The 15,221-nt window shown below is 39.4% G+C and overlaps 1 protein-coding gene across 1 annotated transcript in view; it reads right to left on the reverse strand.

Moving 5' to 3' along the window:
- Nucleotides 1-14,920, reverse strand: part of HPRT1 (hypoxanthine phosphoribosyltransferase 1) — a 31,328-nt gene extending 16,408 nt beyond the window's left edge. Inside the window, exons 1-3 of the mRNA XM_070365754.1 lie at nucleotides 14,752-14,920; nucleotides 5,705-5,811; nucleotides 4,028-4,211 (exon numbers count right to left, since the gene is read on the reverse strand). Of these exons, the coding sequence (XP_070221855.1) occupies nucleotides 4,028-4,211; nucleotides 5,705-5,811; nucleotides 14,752-14,778 (318 nt within the window). The 5' untranslated portion in view covers nucleotides 14,779-14,920. The remainder of the gene's footprint in view (nucleotides 1-4,027; nucleotides 4,212-5,704; nucleotides 5,812-14,751) is intronic.
- Nucleotides 14,921-15,221: the final 301 nt, after the last annotated feature.

Here is a 15,221-nt window from a genome sequence, read left to right on the forward strand (position 1 = left end):
TTCATTTGATTACAGCCCACAAAAAATTTACTCATCTGACAACTTTCCCTCCTGAGGCTTTCTTCTTTTTTAAAAAAATTATTTATTTTTAATTAGAAGGTAATTTGGAGAAGGCAATGGCACCCCACTCCAGTACTCTTGCCTGGAAAATCCCATGGATGGAGGAGCCTGGTCGGCTGCAGTCCATGGGGTCACTAAGAGTTGGACACGACTGAGCGACTTCACTTTCACTTTTCACTTTCATGCACTGGAGAAGGAAATGGCAGCCCACTCCAGTGTTCTTGCCTGGAGAATCCCAGGGACGGAGGAGCCTGGTGGGCTGCCGTCTATGGGGTTGCACAGAGTCGGACACAACTGAAGCGATTTAGCAGCTTAGCAGAAGGTAATTGCTTTACAATGTTGTGTGTGTTCCTGCTGTGCATCAACGTGAATCAGCCATAGGTATATATATGTCCCCTCCCTCTTAAACCTCCCTCCCACCTCCCACCCCATCCACTCCTCTACATTGTCACAGAACACCTGATTGGAGCTCCCAGCACCACACAGCAACTTTCCACTGGCTCTCTATTTTACATATGGCTATTTATGTTTCCATGCTACTCTCTCCATTCGTGCCACCCTCTCCTTCCCCCGCTGCGTCCATAAGTCTGTTCTCTATGTCTGCGTCTCCACTGCTGCCCTGCAAATAGGCTCATTAGCACCATTTTCCTATATTCCATATGTATGTTAATACATGATACTGTTTTTCTCTTTCTGACCTACTTCATTCTGTATAACAAGGTCTAGATTGATCCACTTCACTAGAACTGACTTTATGGCTGACTAACGTTCCACTGTATACATGGACCACAACTTCTTTATCCATTCATCTTGTCGGTGGGTATCGAGGTTGCTTCCACGTCCTAGCTACTGTAAATGGTGCTGCAATGAACACTGGGGTACATGTCTTTGAAAACTGTGGTTTTCTCAGAGTATATCCTCTTGGAAAAGGAAACGGCAACCCACTCCAGTATTCGTGCCTGGAAAATCTCATGGACATAGGAGCCTGGTGGGCTACAGATCATGGGGTCGCAAAAGAGCCAGACATGACTTAGCAATGAAACAACAAGGTATACGCTCAGTAGTGGGATTGCTGGGTCATAGGGTAGTTTTAGTTCTCGTTTTTCAAGAAATCTCCATACTGTTCTCCATAGTGGCTGTCTCATTTTTTTTAATTAAACTATTTTAGTAAAAAAAATTACTAAAAAATTGAACTCACAATAGAGAAAATACATTTGCACAGTTACTAACTGCTTTTTTAAAAAATATCATAGATCTTTAGTGATAGAAAAGGTCACTTAATATATAGCATTTTATTTTTGAAGGATATATATACACATCTTAATACCTCCTGAAATTGACATATGACAGTTGCCAGCAACTTACAGATATAACTGACAGTGTCTTCTTTCTTAGCAATACAAAAAGTAGTGGGAAATCTTAAAATCGAGGCTATCTTAGATTTAAACATGGTATCTGGAATCCCTAGGCAATTTCTCAACTAGGCAGTAAGCAAATAAAAATCTGAATAGCTAGTCTAAAAGTATGTAAACTATAATATGTGTGTGTATGCACAGAAAATTCTTCAAAATATTACAATTAAAAGAGGTACTGGAATTTAATTCCTTTATAATTTTTTATGGTTGTATGTTCTTTTACAGGTTTTTTTTTTAATCAGAAAAATTTACTTTTTATTCTGAAGAAAAACTAGATAGGCTGTGTTAACACTGTTATGGCTGTTCATATATCCGGGGAAATTTAATTGTTCATGGAGCATTTCTTTAGGATAAGTACAGATCAGTTAATGTTTAAATCACTACTTCAAACTGGTGAAGATTACACTAACGTCATTGTTACCGAGGCTACAAACAATTTTAAATGCCTATTTTATGATTACATCAAATTGTTTTATAATATGCACATGTAAATATCTTCCACAAGTTGATGAATTATTAAAGAGGGTAGAAATGTTACTTCAAATCAACAAAGTATATACGGTTTTCCTAATTTCTATTGTTTAGTAGTAAATCTACACAAAATGTCACATAAAATAGAACAGATAATTTTTCTCTATGGGAAAATTTACCTAAATGTTTGCTTTAATTATGTTCAAGATCTCAACACTTTTTATCAGTTGAGGAGTTCAGCTTAACAATCCTCTAAGATCTAAAACTAACAGGAAAAAACTAGCAATTCCTTGGTGGTCCAGTGGTCGGGACTCCACACTTCCACTGCAGGGGCACAAGTTCAGTCTCTGATCAGGGAACTAAAATCCTGCATGCTGTGTGGCGTAGCCAAAAAAACAGAATTAAAATGTCAATGTTCCTACTGCTTCAAATTGCTCTATGACTATAAATATACTTAAAAAGAAAATATTAAACTCCCTTCATTTTTTAATGAGCTTTCTTTTCAAAGAAAGAACATTCTGCACAAGTCTCCACAGTAATGAAGTAGAAGTCATAAAGCAACAAAACTGATTTTTATGTGTATGTGTGTGGGCAGGAGGATTCTTAAGAAGATCAAAAACAGAAATCATGCCCTGGACTGTGAGCCTCTAAGCAATAGCATATTAAAGTCAGTTATATTGACTAGAATTAAACCTTAGTGTAAATCAGCAAAACAACTTCTGTTAAGTAAAAATCCAAATTTTGCATTTAAGCAAGTCTTTAATTCAAGCAAGATTCGGACAAGTTAAAAGGAGTTTATAATTACAAAGTAATGTCATGATATATAAGCACAAAGATTTTTAACAGGATAGGGAAACTGTCTATGATGATACTTAAATAGTTGTCCAATCACCAGCAGGACTGATAAAAATGGGGGAAAGGTCAAAGACTTGGGTCAAATAGATGATTAACGAAAAGAAAGGAGGCTGAAAGTTAAATGTACGTAAGTGGTCCTTATTTCCAAATGGAAGTGTAAACATAACACAAGTTTCTACAAAGATGCCCTACAATACTGATTTATAAAGCAGAAAAAGATCAGACATTCATTCTAATCCTTGAAGAAGCTAGGGAAAAAAATCTATTATTTAAGGAAAATACTAACTCTCAGGAATTACAATGCCAACATGCAACCAGAAAAAAGGCAACAGTATGAAGTAATAAAAATCAAGCATACGGATGATAAAATTCACATGAAAAGATGACATGGATTTTGGTTCACCCCACAAGCATCAATAATGCTTACTCTGTCAATATTCTGAAGCATTTGAGACTGTGTGACACAGACAGAGGGAATGTGACGCAAAGGTGGTTTCTTCAATGTGCTAATGCTCGCACTCCAACACGCTTCCTAAAGGACAACTGCTGACCCTCCTTATTACTTACAACTAACTCCAAATGCCTAGGACTCCCTTGCAAGTCAATCTAGCGCCAGAGAGGATATCTGCCACCAGTCAACAGAGGATCCCCTAAGTCTCAAGAGCAATTCCTCAAGGGGGTTTTAAAAATCCAGAAAACCGAAACTAAATCAAAAAAACGTTAAAATAAATATAGGCTTTGGGGGAGAATGGATACATGTATATGTATGGCTGAGTCCCTTCACTGTTCAGCCGAAACTACCACAACATTGTTAATAGGCTATATCCTAATACAAAATATAAAGTTAAAAGTTTGAAAAAAACTAAAATAAATACTGGCGACTGTATAAGGCAACTAGTTTGAAAAAGACAATATTCACTTGGATATAAAGTACTAGGGAATATATTAGAAAAGCTCAGTAACCATGTAAAATGAACATGTAAGTATAGTTTGAAGAGCTTCAAAACATAGGAAAACCTACAGCTGCCATGGGTTTTTTTGGTTTTGCAAAACATAATGCTTCACAATAAATTCATGTTAATCTGAATTTTAGAATCCATGTAGTTTTGTTTTTATTTATTAATATAGATCAATTGGAATTTATGCATAATCAGTTAAAGCTGATACATATAGGATGCATAATAAAAATGCCATGTTTATTTTAAACATGTATGAAATATACTTACACAGTAGCTCTTCAGTCTGATAAAATCCACAGTCATAGGAATGGATTTGTCACTATTTCTGTTCAGTGCTTTGATGTAATCCAACAGGTCGGCAAAGAACTTATAGCCCCCCTTGAGCACACAGAGGGCCACAATGTGATGGCCACCCATCTCCTTCATCACATCTCGAGCCAGCCGTTCGGTCCTACAGAAATTAAAATCAGTAACTTAATAGAAATTAAATTATATTAAAAAAAACATTTAAACTTTATGGAAATTCCCCGGCAGTCCAGGGGTTAGGACTCCATGTTTTCACTGATGAGGGTCTGGATTTGATCCCTGGTAAGGGAACTTAGATCCTGCAAGCTGAAGGGAGTGGACAAACATTTAAAAAAAAAAAAAAAGGAGGTTCAAGTCAGTAAACCTATAGCTGATTCATGTTGATGTATGGCAGAAACCAACAAATATTGTAAAGCAATTATCCTTCAATTAAAAAATAAGTTCAAAAAAAATATAAATAAATAAAATCAATGCATTGCAAATGTAAAAAAAAGGATTAAGCTTCCACAAAACACGTCCTCTGCCCCCTGTGAAGTCTATCTGTGCTCATAAAGCAAAGGTAAAAATTTCAAAAACCTTCAAAATCCATGTGTACTATAAGATCTATCATGAAAAATTTAAAAAAGCAAATTAAAATAAGATACAATTTTTACCTATCAAACTGGCAAATTCTGATAATACAATATTAGAAGAGACGGTGAAGAAAACAGCACACTCATATACCATTGGGAGTATAAATTAATATAACTTTCTGGAGGATACTTTGACAGTATCAAAACATTCAATAAACACCTTCCCCTTGGCCCAAAATTTCCCCATGGATAAAGTTAATTGACCAAATATCTGTAAAAGGATGTTCCCTTCTAGTATGATCTGTAAAAGCAAAAAAATGGAGACATCATGCATCCATCAATAAGGAACTGGTTATATCAATTATGGTACAGCCAGAAAGTGGAATGCCATGCAACCTTTAAATATTGACACAGCACCAGATGTACTAATCTGAAAAAATGTCCAATAAACTGTAGATCTATACAACAGCAATACTCATGTGTTAAAATATATGGTATACATACATAGGCAGTGAGTAGGGAAGAAATGTGTACAGGAGACCGAGAGAACTTTACTCTTCATGTTTAAGCGTCTAGAGTCAGAATATTTTAGAATATAGTTATAATAATATTATAATCTTAGAATAAAAAAGAACAGCCAGAGACACAAGACAAGCATTTAAAGAAAGTGAAGTTTTTCACTGAAATTTATTTAACAGAAAATTTTCAAGCTAGTGTGCATAATAATCAAAATATGACCTTGCCTTCCCATGATTGAGCCCCACTCCATTACCCTGTTCAGGGTTGAGAAATCAAAGACTTTGTGACTAAAGTTCATTCCTCCAGTTTCCCTTCAATATTTACTTTATTCTTCTCCATACAGATTCCCGGTATACCATGACTTATACTGGGTTATTCATAAGTTCTCCTCCCCTCCCTTTTTGTCAAGAGGGCTTCTAAAATAGAAAGCATCAATTATGTGAAAAGCTGGCCTAGTTTATGTTCAAATATCAACTAGTTAAAACAGTTGCTGACACCAGAAATTAATATAAGGAAAGACAAAATTCCAACTTGAGATCATACTAACCTGTCCATAATTAGTCCATGAGGAATAAACACCTTCTCCAAATCCTCAGCATAATGATTGGGTATACAAAATAAATTTAGGTCATAACCTGGTTCATCATCGCTAATCTGAAAAAGAAATACAGCTGTGTTAATGAGAGCATTTCAGGATACAAACACTTGATTGGATTTAGATGTTTAAAAACCTTAGCCTATCACAGAAATTTAGATATTATGAGATATCTTGTGTGTGCTAAGTCATTTCAGTTGTTTCCAACTCTGTGACCCTATGGACTGTGGCCAAGAACTTTCTGTAACTTCATAGGTATAATGAATTGTAGTTATAGAAGAAATCAACCACGTTTCAGAGATGAACAGTTAAGATTACAGAAGTTGAATGACATGAAAATTTCTTTAGTTCAGCAGAGAAGAAAAACTAAATAGCTAAGACAAATATGGCAAAATCTTGATAATATTATAAACAGAGGTGATAAGTACATAGAGATCAATTATACTTTTAATATGCTCTCCACTTCTGCATGTTTGAAAATTTAGTAAAAAATGTTTAATACACTATAGTCTAACAAGTTAAAATATCACAGTGAACAAGAAAAATTGATGGTCCCTAACTCAAATCAAAATAGTCTCATCTCACAGTAGGGGAAAAAAAACCCACCATGAAGCTAAGTGATTCCTTAAAAACCCACGCTTGCATAACCCTGAGACTGTTATAATCAACTCATGAGGAGCCTTCATACTAGACACTCTAAGATTGTTTGAGTAGGACCACATATTGGTCATCTTGGTATGTCCAGTTCCTGGAAAGTAAAATATTAATAACACTGAGGACGTGGTACCTGTGGTGGTGAAACATACTATGAGTACAGCTTTCTAAATTTTGTATATGAACCTATACACACAGAGGACTTCCCAGGTGGTGCTGGTAGTAAAGAACCTGTCTGTCAATGCAGGAGATGTAAGAGACGCAGGTTCGATCCCTGGGTCAGGAAGATCCCCTAGAGGAGGAAATGGCAATCCATTCCAGTATTCTTGCCTGGAGAATCCCATGGACATAGGAGCCTGGTGGGCTATACTCCTTAGGGTCACACAGAGTCAGACACAACTGATGTGATTTAGCACGCATACACACAGAAAAACTATAATAAAATCACAAAAACCTTTATCTTGGGGAGTGGAGTTACAGTGATTTTATTTAGCTATATATTTCAAATTGTCTTCGATGAGTATATATTGCTTTTTACAAAGTCAAGTCCTCATTAATTAGTTGTGGTAGTATGTCTTTTCATATATAATATGAAAAGCATAGGGAAATTTTCTAAGATATATTAAAACCAAATCTATGAATAAAAAATTATAATAGAAATAAAAGGAAGACAAGAAAAAAAAGAAAGGTTGGTATGCAAGAATATACCAAACAGTGGTCAACTGTAAGAACTGGGGACCTGCCACTTTCTGCACATTAATCTTGACTTGGGTTTTTTTCATTGTCAATTTCACTTAAAAAAAAATTATAGTTTCTTTATAATTTCTATTGGGCATTATATTTAAAATTTCTTCAGCACCTGGCCAGTTAGCTCAGTTGGTTAGAGTGGTGCTAATACAGCTTATTCCAAAGACACCAACTAGAATTATAATATTTTGTTTCACATTTTATTCAAGATGGAATATCTTCCAAATCACATTCAAGAAGCTGATGACATGAACTTTGGCAGCTGGCAAGAAATATTGGTCAAACCATAATTAAATCTTGCCAAGTCAGTTATTATCTATTGAGCATCTCCTGCTCCACTCAGCACTGTGTTAGGTGCTTAAGGACAAGTAGCTTGGTTTTCAATAAATTGTAAAAATAGATTTTTAAGATGCATCTATTATCCACAGAATTGATAATTATATTTTAAGAAATTTGAAGTTCATGTCGTCTTTCCTTCGGTCCCCAGAGTTCTGAGTTTTCCAGACTTTGGTGGAGTTTCAAGTGCTGTCAGACTGGTAGTAATTGCACGCCACTTCCGTCTGGAACTGTGGCCAGGAGGCTGGTGGTCATTTGGGCAGGTGGATCGGGACATGTCCACGGGCAAGGTCCAGCAGCACGCAGAGCACAGGCACTCGCTGGGCATGCAGCCTGAAGTCAATATGGGTTTGTTTTAAAAACAAACATGTATTACTTTCATACGCAGGGGGGAAAATCCTATTTTGGGTATGGGAGAAAGATTATGCTAGATCCTCTAGGGTGAAGTACTAATGTACCCAACTCAGCATTCACATCAGGCTTATTTCACAAGACATTACTACAAAAAGAATGCGAATGGGACATCTGTGACACCTACAGGAGTATTTTAAGTGAGTATTATTTTTATAATGCTTCATAACAAGCAAGGTATTACTTTTCCAAATTTTATAAACTGAAATCTAATCAAAGTTTTGGGAAAAGGAGAGGTAGACCTTACTAGATCCTATGCAAGGATAAACATTCATGTCAGGCTTGTCAGACTAGATCTGCTATTACCTGACAAGAATGAAAAATGTACCATTTCAGAGTGCTTTAAAATCAAGATCCAGAGCACCAAAATGGCTTCCCTTCCTCCCAGTTACTCACTGCTCTGTCACAAGCATAAACCAGGACCCACCCAGTACTCTGAAACATGCAAGACTTTCACGGAAGACTACTGCTTCTGTGAAAATGACTCAGTATCTGGCTATGGGTTTTGCATGCATCCTAAGAACTTCAAGTCTTGTTTGTATCCATCAAAGCTAATGTGAATTCTGCCCAGAGTTCAAGTCAGACACGCAGTCTAACACAGACAGATCAGCAGGGATATAGCCCCAAATAGGAATTCTGTCATCATGCCAAATTCATTTCCATCTCAGGGAATTCCCTGGCAGTCCAGTGGTTAGGACTCCATGCTTTCACTGCTGGGTGCCCGGATTCGATCCCTGGTCAAGGAACTAAGATCCCTCCAGCTTCGTGGCATGGCCAAAAAATGAAATTTTTAAACAAATTTTCTCCAATTGAAAAGGTTTTATTTTCAACTGGTACTATTCGATTTATATATCACATTCAGTGTAAAAGGGTTTTTTTGTTATTTGATGCATTAAAAAAAATACATCAATATAACTCTTTCCAAAAGGCAAAAACAAAATTCATAAAATCTGCATCACTTGAGGTACTTTAGACATAAATTCACAACTTTGTTATAATTCACTATAAATATATGGGGTTGCCATTTCCTCCTCCAGGAGATCTTCCCAACCCAGGGATCGAACTAGTGTCTCATACGTCTCCTGCAGTGGCAGGTGAATTTTTTACCACTGAACCACCTGGGAACCTCAATATTAATTGATTAATATCTGATATGAATTAACCCCATCTAATATGGATTAGTTAACAATCCAGTGGGTACTTTGATAGGAAGGGATCATATATACTTAATTACATAAAAATGCATTCAGCATCCACCTTGATTATAGCCCTATGCCAGATTTTGTAGGAGGATACAAAGATGATTATAAATTGAGAGACTTCAAAGAGTTTATAATCTAATGGAAAAGACAAATATATATATATGACTAACTATACAGCACATTAAAGCTTATAATCTGTACCATATCTAATCCCACAAGCCCACAAATGTGTGATTATCAAAAGTGCTTATACACACTAAAGATAAATGGAACCCAAGGTCACCTAGCACCAATGACCCCTTCCTAAAGAAATATTAAGCTTAAAGTATATGATAAAGTATTATATTCTGTTGCCTAAATTGCAAACTGAGTAAATTAGACTGACATGTCTCTGGCACCGAATTAGCACAGCCTTCTAAATCAACTAGGTGACAGAAATGCCCAACCTTGTATATGAGTATAAATTACATGGTATTATTTGTAGCTTGTATGTCTAAGGACAGTGGTTACTACCAACACTTCCTAAAAGAAGTGTATTAGTCTGCTGTAACAAAAAATCATAGACTGGGTGGCTTAAACAACAGTAATAGTAACTTATTTCTCACTGTTCTGGAGGCTGTGAAGTCCAAGATCAAGGTTAGCAAAGTAGGCTCCATTATGAGGCCTCTTCTCCTGGCTTGTAGGCAGCTATCTTCTCCTGGCTATGTGTGTGCTGGGGGCGGCGTGGGGCTGGGAACTCTGGTGTCTTTCTTCAAAGACCAAGGCCCCACCCCCACAACCTTATCTAATCCTAATTACCTTCCCAAAACCACTGCTTGGCAGGGCAGGTGGGGCGGGGCGGTGGCTAAAGCTTCAACATGTGAACTTAAAATGCCTCAAGCTCACAAAGAAGCTTCTGGATGGCTTTGGGAAGGACCCAACCCCAAAATATTTAGGGGAGAGCTCTGGAGGGGCTGGAAGTGGTAAACAAATGAAAATGTGGTTTCTTTGCAGATACATCTTTCCTTCTATGATTCCCAGTTCAGCCAGAAATGGCCAAAAGATAGGTTATTAATAGCTCTGAGACACTTACCATTTACTCAGTTCAGAAATCTGACTGCATCTACTCAGAGCTTTAGAAGGTAGCTTTCAAATTCTAACTCATCTATAATAAACTTGTTAATGGTAAAATCTACAAGGCACTTTTATTAATATGAAAGATTACTGAAAAATGTAACATTAGTATATATCTTTTGTTTAGGACCAAAATCCATCTTTTACTATCATAACTTATCAAAATTATTTTATTTTCCAGTAAAACTGGAGCCACAAATTCTTAATAATTATATGTGTCACATCTATAATAATGGTTTTCATACATGAAAAATGTTGTTGCTTGTACCTAAGATGTCTAATTACAAAGATATATTATCTAAAATTACAGTAAGCAAAGAAATTAACTAGAATGAAGATAACACATGCAACATCAATTCATCATCTGTGAGCTGGATGGCTTAGGTCTATTTGTGATCCAAAAATGACAATGTTTATGTGTCTAAACAAGACTAAATGGAAGTGAGGAAATGAGTTTTAAAATGTGAATTAAAAGGTATACAGTAATAGATAAAATACATTTTATTTTATTCTTAGTAACCAACAATACGGGCTTCCCAGGTGGCGATAGCGGTAAAGAATCTGCCTGCCAAGGCAGGAGACCTAACAGACAAGAGTTCTCTGAGTCAGGAAGATCCCCTGAAAGAGGAAATAGCTACCCATTGCAGTACTTTTGCCTGGAGAATCCCATGGACAGAGGAGCCTGGCAGGCTACAGTCCGTAGGGTCGAAAAGAGTTGGACACGACTGAAGCAACTTAGCACACACACACCAACAATAATCCCAAGCTTCCAGAATGGGCAGAAATGACCAGGTGGCATATTTTTACCTTTGATATTCAGACACTTCAAACTCTCAAAAAACACCAAAGCAGATATGTCATACCCTTGGGATAATCTGTGATAACTCAGGGTATCTTAAGACCAAAATTATGAATTTCTGATGCATTTATTCCTAAATGTGAAAATAGTTTAAGCTAGTAGTATGTTCATTTTCCAATTTTATATCAGCCTTACAAATAAAGTACATATATCACTTGCTTGCCCTCCCTTCTAATAGGTAAAGAATTAAAAGCTTTACAAGAATCTAAGGCTTACAAGAATTAAAATCAGCATTCTATTCAACTCAGGGATAAATTATTACCTGCTTCTATGTAAGCGGGCCCATAACTACTATCTATATGTACAAGGACATGCATTTAGCCAACATTATCATCTTTCCTTTCCAGTGTGCACAGTAGAATAATAGGCATGTTAACTCTGGGCAAAATACATGCCTATCAATTATCAGAAGCACAGTGCTGAAGATAGTAGTTCACAGCAATTTCAAATGTCTGTTTGAATTCTTATTTGTAGCAAATTTTTCTAAATATTAGACATTTGGCAGCCACTGGTAGGAAAGTAACAGTCTCAATATTGATATTAACAATGGTGGCTGGCAATTTTACAGCATATAAATCTTATTGATGCATGTAATATACAATTACAGAGGAAGAAGAGGACACTAGCACATCTTCATCTTTAGCATCTCTTCACACTGGGGGTAAAAATGACACGGCCTAATTACTCCCTAGTGAACTACAGAAAGCTAACAGAAAGCTAAAAGAACTCCAAGACCCTTCTTCTCTGTTGATCTGGTTGTTCCTTTTGTCTTTTTCCCGCCTCTTGCCTACAGACTTTCTGTAATACCTAGATATAAAAAATGGACGGAAAAAGTTAAGATGAATCTATAGGATGCATGTCACATTAATTAATCAATTTTAGAATGAAACCACCAAATTCAACTACTCCATTTCTCAGCGGTCACCAAGGATAATTTTGGTCTACACTGTCAGCCTAAATCCTGTTGATAAAATGATAGTGTTGTGGACCCCAAAAAAGCACTATTTTATCAATTCTGTTAAAATGTGGCAGGGTAAGATTTAAGCCCAGTTAATAGGGATTACATTTCTAGCAGTGCTGCTGCTAAGTCACTGCAGTCGCGTCCGACTCTGTGCGACCCCATAGACGGCAGCCCACTAGGCCCCTCTGTCCCTGGGATTCTCCAGGCAAGAACACTGGAGCGGGTTGCCATTTCCTTCTCCAATGCATGAAAGTGAAAGTGAAGTTGCTCAGTCTTGTTTGACCCTCAGCAACCCCATAGACTGCAGCCTTCCAGGCTCCTCCGTCCATGGGATTTTCCAGGCAAGAGTACTGGAGTCGGCCATCCTGAAATGTAGAAGATATTTTATCCACATAATGTATTTCTGATGCTTCATAATAACCTGCAAAAATTTAAAAGCTTGTTCTTTGTTCAAGTGTGTCCAAGTTTTCCCTGGTAGTTTAGAGACATACTTAGAAGTAGCATGGGTCTTACCAGGTAGATCTGGCGGTCAATTTCATCTGATTGATATTGGGTAAGTTACTTCATCCATCTATGCCTCCAAGATCATACTAGTATTTATCTACCTCCCTCAACGTCCCTCGGAATATCTATTATGTATTCTTAGGGCATTTATACTAGATAATGTTGTAAAATATTTACTTCACTGCCTAAGACATAGTATGTACTAAATAAACACCTACTACTGTCACTTTGAACTTAAAAGTGGAGAGGTTAAGAGCAGACTCTGGGGCCAGATAGCTTAGATTCAAATTCTAGTATTGCTGGGTCATCTTGGGAAAGTTACTTAACCTCTCTGAGCCAGGTAAATTTTTTAAATAAACATCAAACCAATTAATATGTATAAAGGGCTTAGTAACCAGCACATAGCAAGCACTATTTAACTGTTTGTTATTGCTAACATGGAGACAATTTCTGGGAAGGAAATAAAAAAGGGAACAGGAATTTGCAAACCAAAAACACAATGAATATCTTGATGTTTAAACAAAACTAACAGCCAGTTATAGCAAAAATAATTCACTGTATGCTGGGGCAAGCATTGGACCCCAAAACTTAAAACCAATCAACCTCCTCAGCAAGTGAATAAAAATAGCTGAGTACGTACTATTAGCATCATATTTAAGCACATGGCGCTTGATAGAGACCTAGGTTTGAGTCTGAGCTCCTCTCAATAACTTCAGAGATTTAGAGCCTAAAAGGATTCAAAGATTCCCCATCTGTAAAATGATAACCATACTTCTGTTAGAGGGTTGTTTTGAGGACTAAATAGGGATAGGCAGGTAATGACAATGATAGGATCCCAGCTGCTACTGTTGCTAAGCCGCTTCAGTCGTGTCCGACTCTGTGCGACCCCATAGACGGCAGCCCACCAGGCTCCCCTGTCCCTGGGATTCTCCAGGCAAGAACACTGGAGTGGGTTGCCATTTCCTTCTCCAATGCATGAAAGTGAAAAGTGAAAGTGAAGTCGCTTAGTCGTGTCCGACTCCTAGAGACCCCATGGACTGCAGCCTACCAGGCCCCTCCTTCCATGGGGTTTTCCAGGCAAGAGTACTGGAGTGGGGTGCCATTGCCTTCTCTGAAGGATCCGATAGGATCCCAGGGCAGACTCCATTAAGACCACTGCTCTTTAAGTCACAAGGCCTAATATGAAATAGAATCCTTTCTTTTTTAGGGCTCAACGGTTTATTTAATTTACTCATCCAACAGAAAATCATCGAGAATTTCTTACGTGCAAGGCACTGTGATTCCTGCCCTTGTGGGAGAGACAATCAACAGGTAATAAGGTAACTGTTAAAATAATAATAATAGTAATAATGCAGGCTAAGGCATTTAACTATTGAGAGAGGGTTGGCTCTTTTAGCAAGCATGATCAGAAGGGGAGAGCAAGGGGAGGGAGCAGCTTGGCTTCCTGGAGAAACAAGAACCAATGAGGTTGGAGACAGGATACCAGAGATGGATTATGGTACCAATGTCCTTGAAGGTCAGGACCAGATTCGCATTTTTTATGTCCCCTGAGACATCAAAGAGCAACGGATTGGGATTCAAGCATATCTGATTACGAGGCCTGGCTTACCTCTGGGCTGTGGGAAAATTACCTAATATCAGTTAACTATTTTCTACGCATGTAGGTATGGTTACGGCTGCCAAGGCTGCCGCGAGGATGCAATGAAGCAATGCGCATTCCCACAGATATTCATCATAGTGTTTGCAGAACTAAGTGAAAATACCAGTCCCCGCATGCCTCCCATGTGGTCGTTTCCGTGCCCGGGGCCCTCTCCGGACCTGCCCTGAGGACCTCACTCCCACACTCCAAACCTACAGAGAAGAGCCTCTCCTAAGAAATCCCCCACCCTCACCGCGCCAGATCATTCCCGAACTGGCCCACGGCCCCTCCCCATAGCACGCTCGCCAGCGGCACATGTCAACCAAAACGCCATTTCCACCCTCTCCTCCCACACGCAGCCCTCCTTCCCGGGGCTCTCCAGAGGCGGCCACCCCGACCTCGCCGTTCCGTCACCCCAACGCCCCAGCGTGACACGCGGCCGAACCCAGGAAGATGCGGCCTCCCCCCTTCCCGCGACCCCAGGCCACCCGGACCCAAGCCCGCACTGCGGCCCCGCGGCTCGGGGGGGGGCCGGTGGCCGCCGCCACGGGCCTCGCGAGCCAGGTTGCTCACCACCACGCTGGGGCTGCGGGCCGCCATAACGTAGCCGGCTGGCGCGCGGGCTGAAGGCAGTCTGGGGAGGAGGAAGCCGGTGGCGGGGCCGAGCGGGAGGCGGAGGCGCGGCGGTGGGCGGCGCCGCGCGGGAAAGCCAAGAGGTCTGCAGGAGCGCTCTCCACCGCCGCTCAGAGCTCCGGAGCAACAGGCCCCGCCCCGCCCCGCCCCGCCCAGGGCCGTCCGCGCGCTCCCCGCGCGCCTCCGTGGGCGCCTGCGGGTTTCCACGCTCCGGTGGTGGCCGTGGGAATTTTCTTCCCAAGGAAGTGGAGAGTCGTCCGCAACCTCTCTTTTGCTTTCCCTCAGTCTCTGTCCAGACGGTCCCCAAATTCCCAGACCTGCCGCCGCCCTCCTTTCCTCCCAGTGGCCCTAAATCGGGCACCGACTCTTCAGGTTTCTGTCACCACGTGGTTCCTCTCGCCTAGCGTCCC

This window comes from Bos mutus, chromosome X, assembly GCF_027580195.1.
Source record: "Bos mutus isolate GX-2022 chromosome X, NWIPB_WYAK_1.1, whole genome shotgun sequence".
In the NCBI taxonomy this organism is placed as follows: Eukaryota; Metazoa; Chordata; class Mammalia; order Artiodactyla; family Bovidae; genus Bos; species Bos mutus.